At 46.4% G+C, this 26,264-nt stretch overlaps 1 protein-coding gene across 4 annotated transcripts in view; it reads right to left on the reverse strand.

Moving 5' to 3' along the window:
* Positions 1–26,264, reverse strand: part of PLCE1 (phospholipase C epsilon 1) — a 509,323-nt gene that overhangs the window by 323,094 nt on the left and 159,965 nt on the right. For all 4 annotated transcript variants that reach the window (XM_040362142.1, XM_040362141.1, XM_040362145.1 and 1 more), the window contains exon 3: positions 16,721–16,982. In XM_040362142.1, the coding sequence (XP_040218076.1) occupies positions 16,721–16,982 (262 nt within the window). The remainder of the gene's footprint in view (positions 1–16,720; positions 16,983–26,264) is intronic.

Genomic DNA, 26,264 nt, shown 5'->3' on the forward strand with positions numbered 1-26,264 from the left:
AAAACTTGACTTAGTACTTGGTGGAGAAACCCTTGTTGTCAAGAACAGAGGTAAGATGTGTCTTGCAGTTAGTGACCAGGTTTTGCACACATCTCAGGAGGGATTTTGGTCCACTCTAATTTACAGATTGTATCTAAATCCGGAGATGTCAGCCACCACACCAGGGAAGACTTGACCAGATGGGTCAACTGAATCTGGTAATCCAGAGATGACAGGAGCTTGTCCCAACAAGACAGAATTTCCCTCTGCAGCTCCCTGGTGTGGAATTGGGCATATGGGACCGCCCCAAAAGAGGCCACCATCAGACCCAGAATTCTCCTGCAGAATCGAAGAGACGACCACTTCTGGGCCGACAACTGCTGCCAGCAGATCGCAGGGACTTCAGTTTTTCCCTTGTGAGGAAAACCCACGCCTCCGCACAACCCAGGACTAGTTCCAGGCATTCCAGTCTCTGGGAGGGAACTAACACTGACTTCTGGATATTCAGAAGCCAGCCGAACTCTTGGAGAGTCTGACACGCGATAGACACGTCCTCCTCTAACCCTGAGCCTGAGGAAGCTCTCAGGAGAATGTCGTCCAGATATCCCACGATAGCGATTCCTCGCTGCCTTAGCAGGGCCAGTATCGGGGCGAGCACCTTGGTATCCACCTTGATATCCAAGGACGCCATGAAGTCCCCCTGATGGAGTGCCGCTATCACCGAGCGAATCGACTCCATCCTGAATTTTTGTACCTTGACAAAACAATTGAGGGCCTTGAGGTCCAGGATTGGACGGACCCCTTCCTTGTTGGGGACCACAAACAGATTGGAGTAAAACCCCTGAACCCGTTCCTGTGAGGGAACTGGTACAATCACTCCCCTGACCAGAAGATCTTGGACAGCCCCGCCAGAGCCAGCCGGCGTTCCGGAGGAAGCTGGAGGTTGGAAGGAAAGAATCCGTTTGGTGGACAAGAGAGAAACTATCTTGTACCCCAAGGAAACTACGTCGCAAACCCAACGGTCAGAAAGAAGAAACCTCCACCGAGCCGTGAATTCGCAAAGTCGGCCCCCCACCCGAGACACGGGAGGGGGCAGACCTACATGCGGAAGCAGGTTTGTACGCAGGCTTGTTAGGCTTGCGGTACCAGGCGCGCCTCTGCCCCGCAGCGGGGCCTCAGCGCCTTGCGGATTTTTACCCGCCGTGCTCTGTGCACGAAAAAAACGCTTGGGGGTAGAAAAGGAGGGCCCTTGCTTACTGCGAGGCTCCTCGCCCTTCCCAGACTGTGGAAGCAGCGTGCTCCTACCACCCGTGGCATCCTTAATGATGACATCCAGGGATGACCCAAAAAGCCGCTCACCCTCAAAGGGTAAATCCACCAAGGCCTTTTTTGAGGATTGGTCCGCAGACCAGCATTTCAGCCACACAAGGCGGCGCAATACCACTGCACAGGCGGAGGCCCTGGAAAGCAAGGGGAGCGTATCCAGAACCAACTCACAGACGAACATCAGACCCTGAACCAACCGTTCAGCCAAGTCCTTACAGGTCTCCTGCATCTTGTGCCTCTAGCTCCTGCCGCAGGAGCTTTGCCCTTTCAGTCAGGGTCTGTGACACTAGAGGCCTCACCGTCAAACCCACTACAGTGAATAGGGAGCGGGCCACAGCCTCCACTCTCCAATTAGCAGGGTCCTTTAAGGCAGGAGCCCCTTCCACATAACGTGGTGGCTTTGCTCAATCTGGACACGGGAAAGTCCACAGAAGGAGGAGAGACCCAGTCTTTCACAAAGTCCTCCTCAAAGCAAAAAAACTTTCTGCGGCGCCTTGTACAATAAATTGTCCAAATAGGGAACACAAGGGACACCTTTGTAGTGCGCGGTGGTTTGCGGAACCCAAAAGGGACCAGCACATCTGGTGCCTCCGCCAAAACCTCTGAGTTTCACGCACCGCAGAAATAAAAGCTTCAACAAATTCCTCGTCAGCAGTTGACCCTTGTCCGCGTGGGTCAAGCCCGCATCCTCTGACACCACAGAACCAGAGGCAGGGGCAATAGTCGGGCATGGTTCTGTGTCAGAGGCATCTCCAGAACCAAGCTCAGGGAGGGGGCCCTTTTTACCCCCCATCCGGGCACCAGTTGCTTCAAACCTGGTGAGAAAAAACCTCCAGGGCAGTCGACATTGCCTCAATGTCGGCTGCCTCAACAGATGTGGCAGGGGGAGGGGCATCAAGGGTTAACTCAGGCATGTGTGGGGAAGAAGTACCTGGCTCAGGCTCCATAGTGTCCCACCGCTGTGTCACCCCACTGCAAGGCAGAAACCACCCACGGTCACCTCCCGGCCGTCACATAGAGTATGGGGCCCCCAAGGAACTCACCACCCCACCCGGTGCAGCGCGAGCTGAGAGGAGTCTGAAGCGTGCTGAGAGCCGGCCGCGCTGTTGTCTGTCCCTCAGAGAGATTCGCGGTCTTCCATAGCGCTAAAACGGCCACACGAGGCCAAACGAAATCCAAGATGGCTGCCGTATAGCAAAAAAACACCATAGGACCACAGGAAAATGGCCGCCGAAGCAATAGAAAGCGCGACTACGGCAAAATGGCGGTCGTTGCGCATTTAAAAATACAGTGACAGAGCAGGACGGGGTGGGAGAAAGACTTGGGGCAAATGACCACGGAACAGTGGAGCGCGATCTTGAGGAGGGGGGTACTGGTCTCGATCTCTCCGGCTCAGAAAGTATCACACTTGTTCCTCTTGCATAGAGTATACTATACCCCCAGGAGAATGTTCAACCTTGGGTGGAGAAGTACTGACGAATGTCCAAGGTGCAGAGCGACAGGCAGTCTCATCCACATGATGTGGAAATGCCCCAAGCTATTCAGATACTGGGAGGAGGTAATAGACACAATAAATAAAACTTTCAAAACGAATCTGGAAGCTGAGTCTAAGACATGCCTACTAGGTAGTATCGAGGAGAACAGAGTGCCTGCTGGTACACTTGAGGTGGTGCTGAGATGCCTCTTCCAGGCAAGGAAGTTAATTGCGTGGAGGTGGCAGGCCCAGACTCCACCTACTGTTAAATCTTGGGTTGAAACCATTAATACAATGATCTGGAGCGAGAGAGTGACACTCACTAGACAGGGCAACTATGGAAAATATGTGAGAATGTGGAAACCTTGGCTAGACATAACGGGATGTTCTATATAATAAGAGGAAGCCTCCCAAAATTAATATATACTTTAACCAGCTATTTGACATCCCTATATGGGGAGGATTTATTTAATGAAACAAACTAACCTTAAAAAACTAGCCCACGGTGTGATGGGAGGGTGGAGGGGTGGGAGAGGGGTGGTGGGGGGGAGGGCGGACATAAGGGAAGATAATTTTGGAATTCAAGAGGCTTTTCTCACTCAATCATAATAATACGGAGATGTGGGGGGAGGGGGAAATGTATGCTGGCGTATGTAGTATGTTAACTCTATGCAAATTGGTGTACCACTTTTTGTATTTTATGTATGCAAACAACAATAAAAAATGTTATAATTAAAAAAAAAAAAATACAGTGACACAGCATTACAGCGCAGCACACACACACAAAAAAGACCCTGTGAACACACACAGCCCCCGCTACACACAGGCCCCGGTGTAATAAAGAGACCCCTGAAAGCCCCTCCTCACAGCTGCTACCCAAATGGGGAAGGAGGGAGAGGAATCAGGGGAGAGAGGAAAGCAGGGAAAACCCTGAGTCGACCTCCCAGGGGAAAATTTCAGCCATACCACCTTACCTGAGCAAGGGGCCATACTTACCCGTCCTGCGACCACCGGCTGGAGGTATCCCAAACAGAACCAACGTCCACTAACGGCATGGCTGTCGGCCAGACACACTGTGACAAAGCCATAAAGGCCGGTCATATGTGTGCCCTAGAACAAAATGTTCCCCGGCCGCCCCTGGAGCAAAGGGGCCTGTCGTGGACGACCCAGAGCTGAGATTAGGGCCGGCACCCGCTCGATGGCCGAACATGGGGGGGACTACAAGAGTCAAGACCCAGCCTGTCACCCAGTCGGCTGTTGATAGAAGAATCACAGGATTCAAAATGCAGGAACAAAATAATAAAAAGCAAAAAAAAAAATCGCAAGAAAAAATTCCCAGAGTACAGGACTCCAGAGTGCCTGACCTCTCCTGTCGTTAGGCAGAGAAAAACTGAGGCTGCTAGAGCAGGGTGTGGGTTATACCCGGGAGCCCCCCCCCTGGGAGGAGCTGCACTAAGGAAAGTGTTGTTAACACTGTTGTTTTTCTGCCTAAACTCTCCTGAAGGAAGCGGATATAACCCTAAGGTCAAAGGCTGCTGTGTCCGTCCATGAACGGAAGAGAAATAGGATTTTTTCAACATACTTACCTGTCAAATCCTTTTTTTGAGTACATCATGGGACACAGATTTAGGCTAATATTCATTACCTACTGGGTTATAAGCCATCTCTAGATGAATGGACACTGGTAGACAAAGTCTTAGACAGGAAGTGATCCCCTATATACGCCTCCCATACAGGAAGTACATCAGTTTTGTAGCAAGCACTGAATCCTCAAAAAAGAGGGAAGGGATCTCTGTGTCCTATGATGTACTCTAAGAAACTAATTTTACAGGTAAGTATGACGAAAAAAATCCTATTATATTTTTTCATACATCATGGGACACAGAGTTAGGCAAATATTTATTACCTACTGGGACGTCCCAGAGCAATAGCCTTGAGGGCAGGGAGACACCCTGCCAAACAATAGCCATCAGACCTTATACAGCAGCCCGCAGTACACTGCGGCCGAAAGCCGATTCTTTGGCTGCTCGAACATCCACTTGATAACATTTTGTGAACGTATGCACTGAGGACCAGGTAGCAGCCTTACAAATCTGAGCCACAGATACCTGATGATGGAAAGACCAGGAGGTTCCTACACCCCTGGTAGAATGAGCTCTCACCCTAAAGGGAGGAGCTTTATGTTTCAGACCATAGGCCTGAATAAACAATTGATGGACCCAATTGACAATGGAAGCTGCCTGCCCCTTCTTGGGTCCTTTTGATAAAACAAAAAAAGGAGTCTGATCCTCGGATCTCGGCAGATCTAGACAAATAAACCTTGACTGCCCAGCCAACGTCCAAGGAATGCAGTCGTCTCTCTTCCACCGAACAAGCCTGAGAGAAAAAAGGCAAAATAATGTCCTGATTTAAATGAAAGGCTGACACCACTTTTGAAGGACTTCATACTTCAGACTTTGAGCTGGTCTCAAGGCCCAGCCTAAGCTTTCTAAATACCGCACTGTGCAGGTTATGCTCTGTTCTAGTGATCTCTAAGCAGGAGGATACCCAAGCACCAAGATCCCTTGGACCCTTAAAAGACCCAGTACTGGTGCTAGGACCTTTGTGATCACCCAGGGAGCCGTGGCAAGCCTGAAGGGTAGAGCCACAAGCTGAAAATTACATTCTTCTACTGCAAATCGCAGGAACCTCTGATGAGGCTGAAAGATAGGTACGTGTAAATACACGTCCTTTATATCGATTAAGGCTAGAAAGTCTCCCATCTGGAGCTAGGCTACAACTGAGCAGACAGACTGCATCTGAAAGGACTGGATTAGTAGATACTGGTTCAGGGATCTTAGATTCAAAATGGGCCATGTGTCCCACTTTGGTGTTTGAACCGTAAACAAGTTTGACTAAAACCCTCCGCTCCTTTTGGATACAGGAACCTGTACAATCACTCCTAGTGTGCACAAAGCCTATGGTGAAGCCGTGTGCACCATGGGCGCCAAACAAACTGCTGAGCACAGCAGCACCATCATATTATTATAAAGGTAAAAAACAAGCAGACACAAGCAAAAAAGGTACACTTTGCAAACACCCACAGCTAGCCCAAAACTCCACCGCATGGTCACCACACACAGGTGTCCAGCCTCTAGCTAGCTTGACTGATTGTTGCAATCACTGGGACACCCCACAATATGTAAATAAGGGAGTTTAACTTATCCATCCAGGTGCAGGGCAGCTTAGAAACTAAGGGCCAAATTCACAAAGGAGATACGACGGAGTATCTCAGATACTCCGTCGTATCTCTCAGAGTATCTATGCGACTGATTCATAGAATCAGTTACGCATAGATAGCCAGAAGATCCGACAGGTGTAATGGACGTACACTGTCGGATCTTAGGATGCAATACCGCAGCCGCCGCTGGGGGGAGTTCGCGTCGTAAACCAGCGTCGGGTATGCAAATTAAGAGTTACGGCGATCCACGAAGATTTTTCCCGTCCTTACGTCGTCGCAAGTGTTAGATTTCCGTCGCAAAGATAGTGCACCTTTAACATGGTGGAAAATTGCTCCACCATGTTAAAGTATGCCCGTCTTTCCCGCGTCGCTTTTGAATTTTTTCTAATTTTTTTTCTTTTTCCCGGCGTAAGTGCTTTGTTGACGTCGCGATTCTCAAAACGTCGGCGCATCGTAATTTCGCGCAAAGCACGTCGGGAAATTTGCGACGGGAGCATGTGCAGTACGTCCGGTACCCGCCCCATTTGAATTGGACCGCCTTGCGCCGGACGTGTTTACGATACACCGCCGCAAATTTCCAGGTAAGTGCTTTGTGGATCGGGCACTTAGACTGAAAACTTGCGGCGGTGTAACGTAAACGGTTTACGTTACGCTGCGCTGCGGGTATGTGAATCTGGCCCTAAGAGCCCAATCTTCACCCATTATGGTGGGTTCCTGTCACTTGAGGACCTTTAATGACTGGGTACCCTTTTCATGTTTAGGGTCCACTCCCTTGGACTTGTAGGAATGTAGGAATGCCTTAGTGCTGTGATGTCCAAGCTCTCGGAGTTCGCATTGCAGGCAAAACCTTGCAGGACCTTTAATCTTCTTTGCGAGGCTTGGGTATCATTTATCTAAGCATATAGAACCTTTGTCAAATAAATCCGATTGGTCAATCCTATGATTCATTTAAAAACCATTAGAGACCTGGAGCTCAGAAAGTTTAAACAAACATGCCCATCCACCTTGAAGACACTAGTAAAAAGCTGATGTACTTCCATATTTGGAGGGGTTATAAAGGGAACACTTCCTGTCTAAGACTTATGCCGCATACACACGATCGGTTAAACTGATGAGAATGGTCTGATGGACCGTTTTCATCGGTCAAAACCGATCGTGTGTGGGCGCCATCGGTTAGTTAACCATCGGTTAAAAAAAAGGAAACTTGTTTTAAAATTAACCGATGGATTCCTAACCGATAGGACAAAACCGATCGTTAGTAGGCACGACCATCGGTTAAAAATCCACGCATGCTCAGAATCAAGTCGACGCATGCTTGGAAGCGTTGAACTTCGTTTGTTTTTAGCACGTCGTGTTTTACGTCACCGCGTTCTGACACGATCGTTTTTTTTAACCAATGGTATGTAGGCGCGACGGACCATCAGTCAGCTTCATCGGTTAACCGATGAAAATGGTCCATTCTCATCGGATGGACTGATCGTGTGTACGCGGCATAAGACTACCAGTGTATATTCACCTAGAGATGCCGTATAACCCAGTAGGAAATGAACATTAGCTGTGTCCCATGATGTATAAAAAAGAAATGTCTTATTATCTGGAAGTTACTCAGGTATGTGGAACTCCTACACACTGACAGAACAGGCTGACCAGATTGTTTTAAGTATAAGTGTACCAATTCAGAATCATAGCATCAATACAGATTTAGGTGGCAATACTTGTACAATCACTAGTTTACTAAACACTTCAACCTTTCAAAACCTTCAGACAAATCCGTAAAATGTGACCTACAGAAAAGGATTACCAAAGCTTATCTTGGAAACTATGCTAATACAACATTTAGAACACAAAACAAAACATCTTTGTAAATTGATTTAGATAATGCAAAGCAAATATACGATCCTTAATAAGACCTAAATAAACATTACACTATGGATACAGCATAAAAAGTATCAGTATTACTATTATATTATATTAATGAAAAAGATTTTTTTATAGGTTACAGTATAAGATTCAAAACATACCCGGAAAATTATGTAGGTAAAATCAGGATTAATACAATATGACTTATGATGCGGTCCTGAGGGTGTGATGAAACACATAGGAGCAGGACTTCTGGCTTACTTGGAATGGTGGCATCTCTATGCAGAACATTGGCAAATTATTCCAGGTGACGGGACAGGCACCACACATTTGTAACTAATATTTAATATTTGCAGTTGTTTTTATTTAAACGTGCAAGGTGGAGTTCCACCTTGTGGGCACGTCACATATGAGGCGGTGAGCGGGAGGGCTGAAGTTACGCTGCAGCGATGACAGGCGAGCAGCAGCAGGGTGAGAATGCCGAAAGGGCGCACAGACGGCCCGAACTTTCTGCAGCAGCTGTGGCATATCGGGGTAATTTTTAAGGAACCTCTGCACTACCAAATTCAGCACATGCGCCAGGCAAGGGATGTGCGTCAAACCGGCTAGGCCCAGAGCTGCTATGAGATTTTGCCCATTATCGCACACCACCAGGCCCAGCTTGAGGCTCACTACCGCCAACCACTCATCGGTCTGTTGTTCCATGTCCCTCCACAACTCCTGCGCGGTGTGGGGTTTTTCCCCCAAACAGGAAAGTTTTAAAACTGCCTGCTGCCGTTTACCCATGGCTGTGCTGAAGTTGGTGGTGAATGTGTTACGCTGACCGGATGAGGAGGCGGTAGAGGATGAGGAAGCGGAGTAGGAGGAGTTAGAAACAGGAGGCAAACTGAAGCGCCCTGCAATCCTCGGTGGTGGAAGGACATGCGCCAAACTGCTATCCGCCTCTGGCCCAGCCACCACTGCATTTACCCAGTGTGCTGTTAGGGAGATATAACGTCCCTGACTGTGCTTACTGGTCCACGTATCCGTAGTTAGGTGGACCTTGCCACAGATGGCGTTGCGCAGTGCACACCTGATTTTGTCCCCCACTTGGTTGTGCAGGGAAGGGATGGCTCGCCTGGAAAAGTAGTGGCGGCTGGGCACGACGTACTGTGGGACAGCCAATGCCATCAGGCTTTTAAAACTCTGCGTCTCCACCAGACGGAATGACAGCATTTCAAAGGCCATGAATTTTGAATTTTGAAATGCTGGCATTCAGGGCCAGGGATCGTGGGTGGGTAGGGGGGTACTTCCTCTTCCGCTCCAGTGTTTGGGAGATAGAGATCTGAACGCTTCCATGGGACATTGTGGGACAGGTGGTATTGTTGCTGGCAGATCCTCTGTTTGCGGGGTGGCAGGTGCCACTGTCACTACAGAGGTGGATGAAGAGGCCGAGACTGAAGCAGAAGAGGAAGCAGGAGGAGCCAGAGACCTTTCTTGGTTTTTGAGGCTTCTACTCCACTGCAGCTCGTGCTTTGCACTTAGATGCCTGGTCATGCAAGTTGTGCTCAGGTTGAGAATGTTTATGCCTCGCTTCAGGCTCTGATTGCACAGCGTGCAAACCACTCGTGTCTTGTCATCAGCACATTGTGTGAAGAACTGCCATGCTAGGGAACTCCTTGGACCTGCCTTTGGTGTGCTCGGTCCCTTGCTGTGTTGGGCAGTAGCAGGCGTACTGTCTAGGGGACGGACGCTTTGCTTTTGCACCCTGCTCCCTCTTCTGCTGTGCTGGTGGCTCTGTGCGACCACCGCCTCTTCCTCCGAACTACACAGGTCACTTGCATGACGTTGATTCCATGTGGGGTCAAGGACCTCAGCGTCCTCCACATCATTTTCCACCCAGTCTTCACCCTTGCCCTCCTTGTTGGTCTGCACAATTGCGAATTTCTTCATCATCCGAGACGTGCTGCGATGGTCCTCCCATGTACTCATCTTGAAACATAAGTGGTTGGGCATCGGTGCACTCAATCTCTTCCACTTCTGGGGCAAGGCTAGGTGGATGGCCCTGGGAAACCCTGCTAACAGAGTCATCAAAAAGCAGAAGAGACTGCTGCATGATTTGGGGCTCAGACTGCTTGGCTGATTTGCAAGGGGGTGAGGTGAAAGACAGATGGACATCGGCTGCAGGTGCCAACTCTGATCTTTCAGCACAAGACTGGTTGGGAAACAATGTGAAGGAACTGGAGGCACTGTCAGCAACCCAATTTACTAATCGCCTGTACTGCTCCTGGCCTCAACATTCGTAGAACTGGATTAGGCCTGACCAAATACCGCTGCAGGCTCTGTCGCCTACTCGCACCTGAGGAAGGTGTTTCACTTGTTCACTTGTGCGTGTAGCTGGCACAGATCGACCACGTCCTCTCCCTGCAACAGGAGCTCCACCAGCAGCACCAAGACCGGGGCCACGTCTCCTATTTGACGTTCTCCTCATATTTCTCTAATGTAGGATCTTGCCCTAAATGGGTGTTTTTTGAATAGCACAATAGAAGAAAGGTATCTAAAGGGTGTATCTCACACGTATAGATATGGTGAAAACACTGCAAAAAAAATGTTTTTGGCCTTAATGGATGTTTTTTGAATAGCACAATAGAAGAACAGTATCTAAAGGGTGTATCTCACACGTACAGATATGGTGGAAACACTGCAAATATTTTTTTTTTTACCCTAAATGGATGTTTTTTGAATAGCACAATAGAAGAACAGTATCTAAAGGGTGTATTTCACACATACAGATATGGTGGAAACACTGCAACAAATTTTTTTTTTTGCCCTAAATGGATGTTTTTTGAATAGCACAATAGAAGAAAATTATCTAAAGGGTGTATCTCACAGTAACATATGCAGTGCTGGTGTAATTTAATTTCTGAAGCAGGACTGACTCCTATCTATTTCTCTCCCTAAAACCAACACCAGGAACCTTTCCCTAAAGGATCTAAAGCAGAGCGACTTGCTGTGCTATGTAGATCGCTGAGTAATGTGACTTCTGAAGCAGGACTGAGTCTGACTCCTATCTAATTCTCTCCCTCAGAGCAGAGGGACGTGCTGTGCTATGTGCCTCTAGCTTATATAGAGGCTGGGTCACATGCTGCACTGGCCAATCACAGCCATGCCATTAGTAGGCATGGCTGTGATGGCTTCTAGGTCACACGAGTTAAACGAATGTTGATTGGCTGCCCTGCAGCGCACCATTACATTGCCGAACACCGAACTCGAACTCGAACAGTAAATTGTTTGGGTCCGGGCACCAAAAATCCAAAAGTTCGGGTTCGCTCAACCCTACTTATGAGATCTCTCTCTTGGTTTCCTCTCTACATGATGTGGATTTGAGAACCATCATGAGGATATAACATCCAATGTTGATGGTGTAACACACAATTTCTGCTGAGTTTGCACCCCATAGGGGAGACAGTTGCACACTTGGAGTGGAGATTGAAGTGATTGAAGTGAAGTTGCACGAAGCATGCACTACAGTTCTTTAAGAAGAGTTGCACAAAATTTTTTGCACTTTTATTCTGCACATTAGCACTTTAATTTGAACTCTTAAAAATATTAAGTACTGTATATTTTGGAACTTTTATTCAACACTACGGCACTGTAATTTTAATTGTTTATAACATTGATTTGTGGACTACAGTGCCTGCCGCCGAGAATGTGTTTTTAGCACGACAGCATCGCGCTGATTCTCGGCGACAGGGTGCCGACATCTCGCACTCGCTGGAATAGTAAAAGCACATTCCAGCGAGCGCGTCATAGAAGCGACGGGGATCCGACTTGGATTCCCGCCAATTCTACACGTGTGCGGCGTTTAGTATGCATTCTGAGAGGGAGAACTCCCCGCCGGATTTTAAATAAAAATCCGGCATGGGTTCCCCCTCAGGAGCATACCAGGCCCTTAGGTCTAGTATGGGATGTAAGGAGACCCCCCCTACGCCGGAAAAACGGCGTAGGGGTCCCCCTACAATCCATACCAGACCCGTATTAAAAGCATGCTACCCGGCCGGCCAGGAAAGGAGTGGGGACGAGCGAACGCCCCCCCCCTCCTGAGCCGTACCAGGCCGCATGCCCTCAACATGGGGGGGTTGGCTGCTCTGGGGCAGGGGGGCCCACTGCGGGGCCCCCCCACCCCAGAGCACCCTGTCCCCATGTTGATAAGGACAGGGCCTCTTCCCGACAACCCTGGCCGTTGGTTGTCGGGGTCTGCGCGCGGGGGGCTTATCAGAATCTGGGAGCCCCCTCAAATAAGGGGGCCCCCAGATAATGGCCCCCCACCCTAAGTGAATGGATATGGGGTACATCGTACCCCTACCCATTCACCTGGAGGCAAAGTGTTAAAAGTTAATAAACACACAACACAAGGGTTTTTAAAACAATTTATTTGTCTGCTCCGGAGGCCCCCCGTCTTCTTTAGCTCTTTTTGCAGGGGGGACTTCTTCTTCCGCTATCCGGGGGGTCTTCTCCGCTCTCCGGGGGTCTCCTCCGCTCTCCGGGGGTCTCTTCCACTCTCCGGGGGGTCTTCACCACTCTCCGGGGGGTCTTCACCACTCTCCGGGGGGTCTTCTCCACTCTCCGGGGGGTCTTCTCCACTCTCCGGGGGGTCTTCTTCTATGTTCGCCGCTCTCCGCTGTTGACTCGGCGCACCCCGGTTCTTCCTCCCGCTGTCCGGTGCCTTCTCCTTCAGGGCTGGCCGCCGCTATACTAGTGGCGGCCATCCCGCTCTTCTGTGACTTCTTCTCCCTTCTCAAACATAGAAGACCCCCCGAGAGTGGAGAAGACCCCCGGAGAGTGGAGAAGACCCCCGGAGAGCGGAGGAGACCCCCGGAGAGCGGAGAAGACCCCCCGATAGCGGAAGAAAAAGCCCCCCCTGCAAAAAGAGCTAAAGAAGACAGGGGGGGCCTCCGGAGCAGACAAATAAATTGTTTTAAAAACCCTTGTGTCGTGTGTTTATTAACTTTAACACTTTGCCTCCAGGTGAATGGGTAGGGGTACGACGCACCCCATATCCATTCACTTAGGGTGGGGGGCCGTTATCTGGGGGCCCCCTTATTTGAGGGGGCTCCCAGATTCCGATAAGCCCCCCGCCCGCAGACCCCGACAACCAACGGCCAGGGTTGTCAGGAAGAGGCCCTGTCCTTATCAACATGGGGACAGGGCGCTGGCTCCCGCGATGGGGCTCGTAGGTGGTCAATCTCGCCGAAAAAGGGAGCGAGATTGACACAATATCGCGGTCACCCACTGTACAATAGGGATTTATGCCCTTTTAGATGTGTGTTGTATTAGATTTGGTAAGTTGGTAGGTTAAGTGCAGCTTTTTTTTTATATACAGTATGTATCAATTAAACATACAATCTGTGATTTTCTATAGGCCGAATTCACCCCATAGCATTTCATTAGCGCATGCAAAACACACCAAACATAGGCACATCAATCCAATTGGTTGCCCAACGTAAGGCCCCGTACACACGACCGGATCTATCCGCTGGGATTGATCCGCGGATCAATTCCAGCGGACAAATCCGGTCGTCTGTACGGCCTAGCGGATATTTATCCGCGGAGATTCGTCCGGCCGGTCCATTTCAAGCGGATAGAAATTTCTTAGCATGCTAAGAAATCTATCCGCTTGAATCGGGACCAGCGGATTGATCCGGTGGTCTGTACAGACTCACCGGATCAATCCGTCCGCTCCCCTCCCTCGCATGCGTCGTAATGATTCAACGTGGAAGTACGTTGCGTGGAAGTACTTACCTTCCAGCGTCGCGCACGTCACGGTGACGGCGCGACACGTCATCGCGGAGGAATTCCCGACGGATTTTGATCCGATGGTGTGTACACGCCATCGGATCCAAATCCGGAGGAGGAAACCGATGAAGCTGACTGATGGTCCATCATGCCTACACACCATCAGTTAAAAAAACGATCCTGTCAGAACGCGGTGACGTAAAACACACAACATGCTGAAAAAAACGAAGTTCAATGTTTCCAAGCATGCGTCGACTTGATTTTGAGCATGCGTGAATTTTTAACCGATGGTTGTGCCTACTAACGATCGGTTTTGACCTATCGGTTAGGAATCCATCGGTTAAATTTAAAACAAGTTGGCTTTTTTTTAACCCATGGTTAAATAACCGATGGCACCCACACACGATCGGTTTTGACCAATGAAAATGGTCCATCAGACCATTCTCATCGGTTTAACCGATCGTGTGTACGCGGCATTAGGCTATGTTTCCTGCAGCAATTTAATGGAGTAAAACAAAGATAGCAATATCAGTCATGACAGATGTACAATCATATTAAAACAGGTAAAGAAACATCTAACAAGTGTGGTGAAGGAGAATATGAAAAACACTATCAATCCTTGGAAGCTGCTGTGACTTCTGCAAGTTTGTTTAGTTGTTAAAACAAGCAACCACGGCAGACCTTATGCCATTTTCAAAATTCGAAACTCCTTTTTTTTCAGTCCAGTTGTGTCAAGATGTGGACTTTTAACAATATCTTGGCACTCTCTTCTACAGATTTTAGTTGCTAACTGTTCTAGACTAGACAATATCATGCCCACCTTTCACTTGTCCTTGAAAAAGAAAGCCCTGGCACAGGAAGAGGGACATAGACACAAAAAAAAAAAAAAAAAACTCACAGAAGGTCTAATTTCCAAATTCTTCCACAGCAAAAAAAAGAATATATATAAAAAACATTAAAATGGATTGAGCCTACATAATTTCATTACAAATCCTCAGAAACCATTTTAACTACAAGGCTGTTTGCTAGTTTACTACAGATTCAACTGAAATGTTTTGCATAATACAATGTTAACCAAATTCAGAACAAAATATACAACTGTGCAGGAAAGAATAGACACATTTTTGTCCTAATGGGACGCCAGAAAATTACCGTATTTTCCGGTGTATAAAACGACCTTTTACACCGGAATTACACAGCCAAAAACCAGGGGTCATCTTATACACCGGGTGAAGCAGCTGCCCGATTGATATCAGCCCGCCAGGTGCTCTGTAATGCTGTATGTAATCAGTATATGCGCCGCTCAGCCAATCCCGGCGGGCTATGCACTCTGTTGATGACTAGAGCCTGCTAAGCCTGCTCAGATGGAGTAACAACCTCTGCCAATTTGAGCAGGCTACATTATGTAGCCCGCTCGGATTGGCAGAGGTTGTTACTCCAATCCGAGCAGGCTTAGCATGCTCTGTAGTCATCAACAGAGTGCATAGCCTGCCGGGACTGGCTGAGCGGCGCATTTACTGAATTACATACAGCATTAGAGAGCACCCGGCGGGCTGTGACCTCTTCGTAAAAACGCTATTACCGCACGTCATCTTATACGGTGAGTAAAGCACGAAACCACAGTTTTGAATTGAATATTAGGGGGTCGTCTTATAGGCCCAGCCACCTTATACGCCGGCAAATACAGTATATGGATTTTTTAAAAAGAGAAAATACATCAGTGTCATAGCTGGAAAGTGGGTAATGTTTACTGGACACAGTATCTTATGGTTGCTGTTGGGTTCGGTGACCTCGGCTCCATTTTTTTTTAACAAGCGGGAAGGACAGAGACATACCGTGGGGTAGGTTTCCTTGGGTATTGCCACTTAAGGGGTGCTTCTGTGGCCTCCACTGGACACATACACAACCCTAATGTAATTTGCTCAGGCTTCTGTCAGCTGCTGTCCTGCCCCTCCTTTCAAGACAAATGATGTTAAAACGATACCAACACACACAGAGGTCCCCCTAATAGAATAAATGTAACTTGGCACAAATATAATGTAGTCTAGAATTATAACCCCTCAATATATAAAAACTCCACAAGATATCTCCATGTTTTAGTATGGTTTCTAAGTTTCACAACTCCAGGCGTTCCAAGTATAGCAGCCGGAGAAAATACCCTATTGCTGACTTCAAACTCCCCTTTTAAGTACATCTACAAACCATTGGATCTATAATAGCACCACTTAGAACCAGACTGTGTAAATACCAATGTGCAATCAAGTTTCTCCTCATCAGTACCAAAAACAATTAATAAAGGACGTGTTCTATTATTCAGCATCCCTATCTTCTCAGTATGCCTAGGGAACATAAAGATCAGAAAAGGATAGTGTGAACCCGCTCCCTATCTCTAATTAACGATTATCCTCTGTCAGAAAGAGGTAGGAGGTGGGGTCAACATGTGCAGCTCAGATGACAGCAGTGTACTGTACTGGACACAAAGCAGTCCCTAAGAACAGGTGCACTGAGTCAAGTGAGAGGACCTTCCCACTTGCACAAAGATTTATCACAGTATGACTCCAAGGAATGCTTTTATAAAAAATAAAACACAGCAGCAAGCTGAACGCAGGGAGGGCTGAAGCACAAACCAATCATACATTCCTTTCTCCCTGTCACTGAGTGCTTCCACCAAAGATGTTTTCTGCAGAGGGAAAGCAGTGCTGTCACGTCACCTCCTCTTCTAATCAGAGAATGCCTTGTATTAATAAAATAAAATACAGATAACACTATGAATGGCAACACTATAAATGGCAGCAGTGCCAAGTGAGCGACCACCTTTCTGCAAAGGGGGAACCACTTGCACAGAACCTGAGCAGAACCCAGAAGATTGCAGCTATATCCATAGTAGCCATGACTACTATAGAAATTTCCAACTTCCCCAGTGGCCATCAGGTAGGAGATATGCATAACTATATTGTGCCATGCTGACCAATGTAAGCATGCAACACAGATCATTCCTGGAGTTGAGTTTTAGCCAAGTATTGTCTAACTGGTTTTATACTTTTAGTTTTAGTCACAATTTTGTTTTACATAAATTCCACAGTTACCTTTTATCATTGTTCTCCCGATGGAGCCACAGGTTAAACTTGGAAGACCACTTCTTGCACCTAACAATGCCGTTGCTTCCAGCAGTGCCCCACTTATGAACTGAGATGTGGTTGTTCTATGCAAGGTTGCAAAAAACCCAGAAGTGTCATTTTGTTTCACAGGCAGATCAGTGATGTTGGCAACCAGAGAGATCAAACGTTTTTCAAGCAGGCACATAGAAAGGTGATCACTGTCATTGTCCCCATTGTAGAAACTGCAATTCTGTAAAATAAAAAAATATTTACCATTTACTTATATTTTACATTACACTAGTAATCTGATGCCATTTTTTTCTCACAATGTTTTTTCTACAAATTCAAACCATACTACCAATTTCCTACTTGTGATCCGTATTCCAAGTTACACACATTATACAATTTCTAAGACCCACCACAAGTGCCCCACACACCCTCTGAACACTGAAGAGGAGAGCACTGTTGAGCCATTACAGATATCAGAAACATGAATAGCTCCTAAAGTAGTAGAAAATCAGTAGTGAATACAGTTTTGTTTTGTAGCAGTAGTATGTAGGACAGAGTCCAACTGAGGCACTGCACGTCTGACATTGTGCTTTTAGGTATTTTGGTGGTACCTTAGTGTTTGCAGGGTAAAGTGGTGTCATACATGATGTGATGGACCAGGAAACACCTTGCTCTGTGCTGCACATTAGGCATCATCTGAGTGAATGTAATTTATTTGTGTGATTGAACTGTTATTTTCATGCGTACTCATGCACTGCATCACAGTACAGCCTAGAAAGTACCGTGATAAAATATTTGTTTTTTATATATTTTATATATAAAGTGAATTTTATCAACAAAACAAATTAGTATTGAATACAGTGAATGCCTAAACATTGTTTGAAGTTATATACTCTCTGTTTTTTGCTCTTGGCAAGTAAACCGCAATGCATGATTAAAGTCACTGTAAATTGTGAATTCGCCGGTTACTAGATGTGTGATCAAATGTACATAGACAGATACATACAGTTATCTGAGTAAGACTCACATGCCAGGATAACCAGCTTCAAAACAGCTGGGAGTTTACTTTATGCCAATGTGTGAATTAAGCAGCGTATAGCTTTGCTCCATGCTGTACAGCCATGACTATATGACCTCATCTGCAAATCTGCCACCATATGAGGTATCTAACACAGGCCACCTTGCAGCACAATAAAGTGCTGTTTATACCATACCCTTACAATGCCCTCTTTATCCCTATGTATAAAACAAAAACAAGTAAAATAAAACACTTACATGCCCTTAAAGTAGTATAGCATCTGGAAAGGGATAAATGAGTCATTGTATTGCACATGCAAGCTTGTACTGATTATATGACAATGCTGTTAATGTGAGACCTGGTTATACTATGTACCCACGAATTACTACTTATTTTCTGTATGCAATTTTACTCAATAAAATATTTTGTTTGATTTAAAAAAAAAAAAAAAAAAGAAGTAGTATAGCCAAAGCTTTTTGGCTATACTTCTCCTATGGTCACAGGAGTGGAGTTAGTTCTGACATCACAAAGCTGGTACAGGCTCTAGGAAGATTCTGACTATATGGTCGGGAACCACCCAGAAGCCTGGATTGCCACCTGGCTCAGCCTCAGCGATCTGCCCGAGTCTGAGCCAGCCCCTCCAGCCCTCTCCACAAAAAAAACTCTGTGCCATCCAATTTGCTCTTAAGTTGAACAAAGTCCCTTTGTGATCCTCAAAGACAACCAAAAACACCCTGGCTCAAATTATTCTACCAATCTTAGCAGCCATTTATGTAATTTGTTTTTTTAAAACACATGCAATCTTTTTTTTTTTTTTAAACAATCTACTAGGACTGCAGTTCACAGTAGCACATTTTCACAGCTCTAACAGTTAAAAGAATGTAATGAAAGTTTAAACTAAGAGTGCACCGAATGAAAATTTTGGTACCAAAACCGAAACCGTAAATGCAGGATGCACTTAGCCGAAAACCAAAACCGAAAATGACAGTTGTTAAAAAATATATTTATACATTTTTTTCCAATTGCATTCGACTTTTTAATTAATATCATCAATTTAAATTAATATGAATTTATTGTTGGCCATTATTGGCACCTTTAGTGCAAGAAAGGCTCATGAAAAATGCAGTCTGCAGTCTCTGACCATCTCCTGTAGTATGTCTGCAATCTCTTACTTAAACTTAACCACTTCAGCCCTGGAAGAATTAGCTGCTCAATGACCAGGCCAGTTTTATGATTTGGCACTGCGTCACTTTAACTGACAATTGCGCAGTCATGCAATGCTGTACCCAAACAAAATTGATGTCCTTTTTATTCCCACAAATAGGGCTTTCTTTTGGTGGTATTTGATCATCTCTGCGTTTTTTTTTTTTTTTTTGCGCTATTAACAAAAAAAAGTGTAAATTTTGAAAAAAACACAATACTTTGTACTTTTTGCTGTATTAAACAGCCCCAATTTTTTTTTTTTTTTTAAAAAGCCAATTTTTTTTTTTTAACAGTTTAGGCTGATATGTTTTCGCAAAAAGCGTATGTTGATTGGTTTGTGCAAAAGTTATAGCGTCTACAAAATAGGGGATAGATTCATGGAATTGTTATTATTATCATTATTTTTACTAGTAATGGCAGCAATCTGCGATTTTTATCAGGCCTGCGACATTATGGCGGACATATGGGACACTTTTGACACTTTTATGGGACAATTGGCATTTATACAGTGATCAGTGCTATAAAAAATGATACTGATATGTGTGTAAATGTCACTGACAGGGAAGGGGTTAACACTAGGAGGCGATCAAGGGGTTAACTGTGTTCCCTATGTGTGTGTTCTCACTGTGGGGGGTGGGATTGACTATAGGAGATGAGAGATTGTGGTTCCCAGCTCGTAGGAACTCACAATCTCTCTCTGCTCTCCTCATAAAACTGGGTTGTGTGCGTTTGACACACACACACACATTTCAATGTTCTGCCTCTCGTGCCAGCCACAAGTATCGGCACCCCCGCTGTGCAGAGCCTGTAGACATAGTACAGGAGATGGTCAGAGATTGCAGACATACCGTGTTTCCCCGAAAATAAGACCTACCCCGATAATAAGACCTAGCATGATTCTTGGGGAGGGCTGCAATATAAGCCCTACCCCGAAAATAAGCCCTAGTAAAATTATTTTAACATTTTTTTAATCCATTTTGCAGAATGATTGCAGCGGCTCCCCCTCTCCTCTCTCCTCCCGCCCGATGCCCACAGCCCCTCCCTCCCTCAGCACATGGAGCAGGCAGATGCCAGCGGGACACTGGCTCCCCCCTCCTCCGCTCTCCTCCCGCCCGATGCCCGCAGCCCCTACCTCCTCAGCGTACAGAGCGGGCAGATGTCAGCAGGACACCGGCTCCCCCCTCCTCTGCTCTCCTCCCGCCAGACGCCCGCGGCCCCCTCCCCAGTGCACGGAGCAGGCACGGAGCAGGCTGATGCCAGAAGGACGCCGGTTCCCCCCTCCTCTGCTCTCCTCCCGCCCGACGCCCCCTCCCCAGTGCACGGAGCAGGCATGGAGCAGGCCGACGCCAGCATGACACCGGCTCCCCCCTCCTCTGCTCTCCGACGCCCGCGGCCCCCTCCCCAGTGCACGGAGCAGGCCGACGCCAGCGGGGATCCTGGAGCAGAGAAGAGCCCAGGCAGACCATGCGACAGCCAGGAAAGTCAGGGAAGCTGCAAGAAAGGTACCCACTTTAGGATCATTGTACATACCATAGTTAAATAAGACACCCCCCGAAAATAAGCCCTAGTGTGTTTTAGGCTGCCAAAATTAATATAAGACCCGGGCTTATTTTCGGGGAAACACGGTAGTACAGGAGATGGTCAGAGATTGCAGACATAGTACAGGAGATGGTCAGAGACTGCAGACATAGTACAGGAGATGGTCAGAGACTGCAGACATAGTACAGGAGATGGTCAGAGACTGCAGACATAATACTAGAGATGATCAGAGACTGCAGACATGATACAAGAGATCAAAGTAACATCACCAGAGCCCATCAGATGCATCCTACCAGTGCCCGTGCAGTCTCACCAGTACCCGGATGTGCGATCTCACGCTGTGTCACAGAGATGGATCGAATCACTGGGAGGCCGCTGTAACAATATCTCACCTCCTAGAAGGCATTGGATCAGTGTGCCGCCCATTACAAGACCCGGGACATTGTTAAAGCGGCCACCCAGCGATTCAATCCAGCTCCGTGATACAGCGTGAGCTTGCTGTGCCAGGAGGACACTCACAATGAGAGGGAGGGAGGGGAGGACTGTGACAGGGGCGCGTCAGGAGGACTAGTGTGGCACCCGGAGCGGAGCACCCCCTTTTTAGCTCTATTATCGCCATTTGTCTTATTTTGGCTGATACCAAAAACAGTTTTCGGCCGAAATCTCGGTCTACCACAAGTTTAAACCTCTTTTTTCACAGTTGAACCCTCACATTTTTTGTTAGCAATTTTCTAATGAATTTTTCAAATTAACTATTTACATACAGTCTTTACACTAGGTTATTAAATATCCCTTAAATTTTCTTTCTTAAAGCAGGGTTCCACCCAAAAATGGAACTTCTGCTTTTCGGAACCCTCCCCCCCTCCGGTGTCACGTTTGGCACCTTTTAGGGGGAGGGGGGTGCAGATACCTGTCTAAGACAGGTATGTGCACCCACTTCCGGGCATAGACTCCCGTGGGAGTCACGCCACTTCCAGTCTCCCCCCCCCCCAGCTGTCTCCTGGGAAACACACTGGTCCCGGGAGAGAGTGGGGACCAGTAAGGATGGGCCGCACCACTCGTGCATGCGCAGTAGGGAACCAGGCAGTGAAGCCGCAATGCTTCACTTCCCGATTCCCTCACCGAGGATGTCGGCGGGGGCAGCCGAGAGACGAGCGATTACTCAGCCTCGGCTGCCGACATCTTGGGCGCGATGGACAGGTAAGTGTCTATTTTTTAAAAGTCAGCAGCTGCAGTATTTGTAGCTGCTGGCTTTTAAAAAAAAACAAACAAAAAAACTCGGGTGGACCTCCGCTTTAATAGTTACATTTTTAATTGGACCCCATCTATGCTCAAAATCATATTTACATTTCCACATTGTATTTCAGTTTATTCTATCCTACTCCTTTTAATCTGAATGATCTTGAAGTTTCCTACAAATTTACTACCTTGAATTATTTCATACATATTCACTTGTGAGTACGCACTGCTAAACTACAGAAGCAGTGGGAGGAGTTTTAGTAGGCGGAGTTAGTTCAGCAATACCAAGAATGTCAATATACTTAACGTGTTACTAAAACCACAACGGTAAAATTAGTCTAAATATGCAGTAAAGTATGCTTGTACTCACTGTGGAACCTAAGATGTTAATTCTGTGCATTATGTAAAAAAAAGGCTGTTTGATCCTGTCTTCTCTGATTCTCCCCTTCTTCCACTGTCCCTAACCCATCTCCTTATAGAACAGAGCCTTGGGGACAAGTTGCATGTGCTCAGTTTGGTGTATGATGCTAGAGAGTTTTTTTGTTTTCTTGGGCAAGTGCATGTGATCAGCACATGGCCAATCAGCACTGTACAGACAGAGGGTCAGGGGCCCTGCAGGCTCATCGGACAATCAGAGCAGAATGAAAACTCTTCCTACAAGCTTTAACCAGACACTGATAAAAGTCACAAGACTGCTATATACTGCTAATGAGAAAAGGTATTAAACAGTTTATATTTACTAAAACTAGGGTTGTCCCGATACCACTTTTTTAGGACCGAGTACAAGTACCGATACTTTTTTTTATGTACTCGCCGATACCGAATACCGATACTTTTTTTTAAATGTGTCCCCAAATGCAGCCATGTCCCCCCACAAATGCAGCCATGTCCCCCACATATGCAGCCATGTCCCCCCCATATGCAGCCATGTCCCCCCACAAATGCAGCCATGTCCCCCCACAAATGCAGCCATGTCCCCAAACATATGCAGCCATGTCCCCAAACATATGCAGCCATGTCCCCCACATATATGCAGTCATGTCCCCCACATATATGCAGCCATGTCCCCCCACATAAATGCAGCCGTGTCCCCCCACATAAATGCAGCCATGTCCCCCCACATATATGCAGCCATGTCCCCCCACATATATGCAGCCATGTCCCCCCACATATATGCAGCCATGTCCCCCCATATATCCAGCCATGTCCCCCCATATATCCAGCCATGTCCCACCATATATGCAGCCATGTCCCCCCATATATGCAGCCATGTCCCCCATACAGTATATGCAGCCATGTCCCCCCATATATCCAGCCATGTCCCCCACATATATGCAGCCATGTCCCCCATACAGTATATGCAGCCATGTCCCCCATATATGCAGCCATGTCCCCCACATATATCCAGCGGCCATGTCCCCAAACATATGCAGTCATGTCCCCCATACCTGATCATGATGCCGATGCCGCCCCCCGCGTTAATCATTGTGCGGCGAACATTACAGGCAGCTTTCATTTCAATAGCTGTTTTCCCTGCCACGCCGTGTAAAGGACACTCCCCCTTGCTTGGGATTGGACAGATCCGTCCAAGGGGGAGTGTCTATACACGGCGCGGCGGGCAAAACAGCTATTCAAACTAAAGGTGCCTGTAATGTTCGCCGCACGGTGATTAACGACATACGGCGGGGGGGGGGTATTCTATTTAAGTATCGGGGGTATTTGCGCGAGTACGAGTACTCCCGCAAATACTCGGTATCGGTCCCCGATACCGATACTGGTATCGGTATCGGGACAACCCTAACTAAAACTATTGAATTTCCATGTTCTGTGTACTGTGGGAGACCAGATATAGTGAACGCACGGTCCTGGGTTTAATAACACTTTAACTTTCCGCCAGCTTTCATACTGCAAGGGGTAACATCATGCTGCTTTTGACAAGATCCCGCAGAAGGCTGAACAGACCAATTTTCACAAGGTGAAGCTACAGCACAGTGCAGAAGTGCCTTCACATGAAACGCAAGGTAGTTAGCACCTGTACCTAAGTGGCATGCATTTTCCTTACAAGTAATATTTTTCTCATATATTGCAGCTTTTTAGCATTGGTGAAGGCAGCAAACCAAATAACCGGACCTTGAATTTTTAGCTTTCAAGCTTTCAAGCTTTAACAGCACAATTACATGAAGACTCAAGACAAAAATGTAAAAATATAAGTAAAAACAGATATTACTAACAAAAAAACACTCAGCATTTACAGTTAGGTCCATGTATATGTGGACACAGGCACATTTTTCATACGTATGGCTCTGTATGCCACCAGAATAAAATTGAAACACAACAATCCAATTTAATTTGAAGTGCAGACTTTCAACTTTAATTCAAGGGGTTGAACATAAATATCAAGCACAAATTTTAGGAACTGCAACCATTTTATACACAGTGCACCCCATTTTCAGGGGCTCACATGTAATTGGACAAATGAATATAATCTATATATATAAAACTCAACATGTGTGTGTGTGTGTGTGTGTGTGTATGTATGTATGTTCCAGCATCACGTCCAAGCGGCTAAAGACATTAACATGAAACTTGGCACACATGTTACTTATATGTCAGCAACAAACATAGGATAGGTGGTTTAACCCTTACCCACCCCCATTTGCCATGGTCGGGGTTTTTCTTTAAAGTCCCATTCAACTCTATGGGAAATACATGTTACTTCATAACTTCCAAACGGCTGTAGATATTTCCATAACACTTGGTCACATGTTACTTATATGTCCACTTAAACTATAGGATAGTTAATTTATCCCTTAACTACCCCCATTTGTGAGGGTCTGGGTTTTTGTTTAAAGTCCCATGCAAATTAATGGGAAATGTATGTTCCCACATAACTTCTGTACGCCTGGAGATATTTCAATAATACCTGGTACACATATTACTTATATGCCAAATAAAAATATATGACAGTTAAATTCACCCTTACCTACACCCTTATATAAAAGATGGGTATATTTATATTACTATGATTTTCCTCCCCAAAAGGTTAAGATAGGAAGACCGGGCAACGCCGGGTATTCAGCTAGTCATAAATAAAATGTTAATTTTTTAATATTTTGTTGAGAATCCTTTTACTGACAATGACTACCTGAAGTCTGGAACCCATTGACATAACCAAAGAAGTTTCCTCTTTTCTGATGCTTTGCCAGGCTCTAACTGCAACTGTCTTGAGTTGTTCAAAAGGTTTGTACACCTACACCGTAGTGCGGGATTGGAGCAGCTCCCTTGGACTTTTTAGGCAGAAATGGCCATAAAGATAATTTTATAGTAAAAGGCAATATAAGGCCACTTTAATTAATACAAAACATAACATAAACAAAACATAAATAAATTGTTTACATAAAGACATAGCCAACGAGGCAAATAATGTAAAACACAGTATAAAATTAGAAAAAATGGTGGTACATCAAAACATATTTGCCAAACCCAACAAAAGGCAAGTATGCCCTGTGCTGCCAGAGACGAGCTGTGGTCAGTCAATAGGGATTTATTGCGTACATCCCAACACGTTTGAGTGAACAATGTGTATTCCTTTATCGGGGAAGATTATGTCTGGGTGACTTTAATTCTCATTGTCTGAAATGTCAACACAGTCGCATGATAATTACACTGTAAAGCCAGATGTGAACATAGCAAGCAATATAAGAGTATACATTTGGTATATAATATATGTAACCATTCTCACATGATGATCCACAGTACAATACAAAGTGACTAAAGCAGTTTGCAGAGCAGCAGATGGGTGGGTGTGCATCCCAGGATGAGCAAGCTGCAAATATCCACAAGAAATGCCTTGTAGGCTACACCAGCCAAAGATAAGATGGGGGAGTCAGGTATCTCATCACCCCACCATAGAGCACATTACCTTTCAACACACCAACACACATGTGCGCGTCCCCTGTGGAGTATTCTGCTTACACCACCCAGCGGGTGGGCTCCACCCACTTATGGCTGGTGGACAGCACTGGGGGTATACACCTTCTGCTATCCACAAAGTCTTTTTGCAGGGAGAAGCTCCTACCCACTCCCGTTGCATCATATGACGCTGCTGGGGAATGCTTTGCGCCTGTGATGCTCGGACGCGTGACGTTATCCCGCTCTATGGAAACTGCTTTGTCCCTGTCCTGAGCCGCCCTGATTGGCGACATCTTTGATGTCAGGGTTCAAGCAACTCCTCCCCACAGCTTATTGGTTCTCCCTGAGGGATACTCCCTATATAAGCAGACAGGCATGTTTCTGATTGAGCATTGCTGTCATGGTGTGGTTATTTGCATTGGTGTGTCGAAAGGTAATGTACTCTATGGTGGGGTGATGAGATACCCAATTCCCCTATCTTATCTCTATACACATTATCATGCCACTATGTTTACATTTCAGACAATGAGAATAAAAGTCACCCAGACATAATCTTCCCTGATGAAGGAATACACATTGTTCATTCCGAAACACGTTGGGCTATACACAAGT

Source organism: Rana temporaria, chromosome 8 (assembly GCF_905171775.1).
Source record: "Rana temporaria chromosome 8, aRanTem1.1, whole genome shotgun sequence".
NCBI lineage: Eukaryota > Metazoa > Chordata > Amphibia > Anura > Ranidae > Rana > Rana temporaria.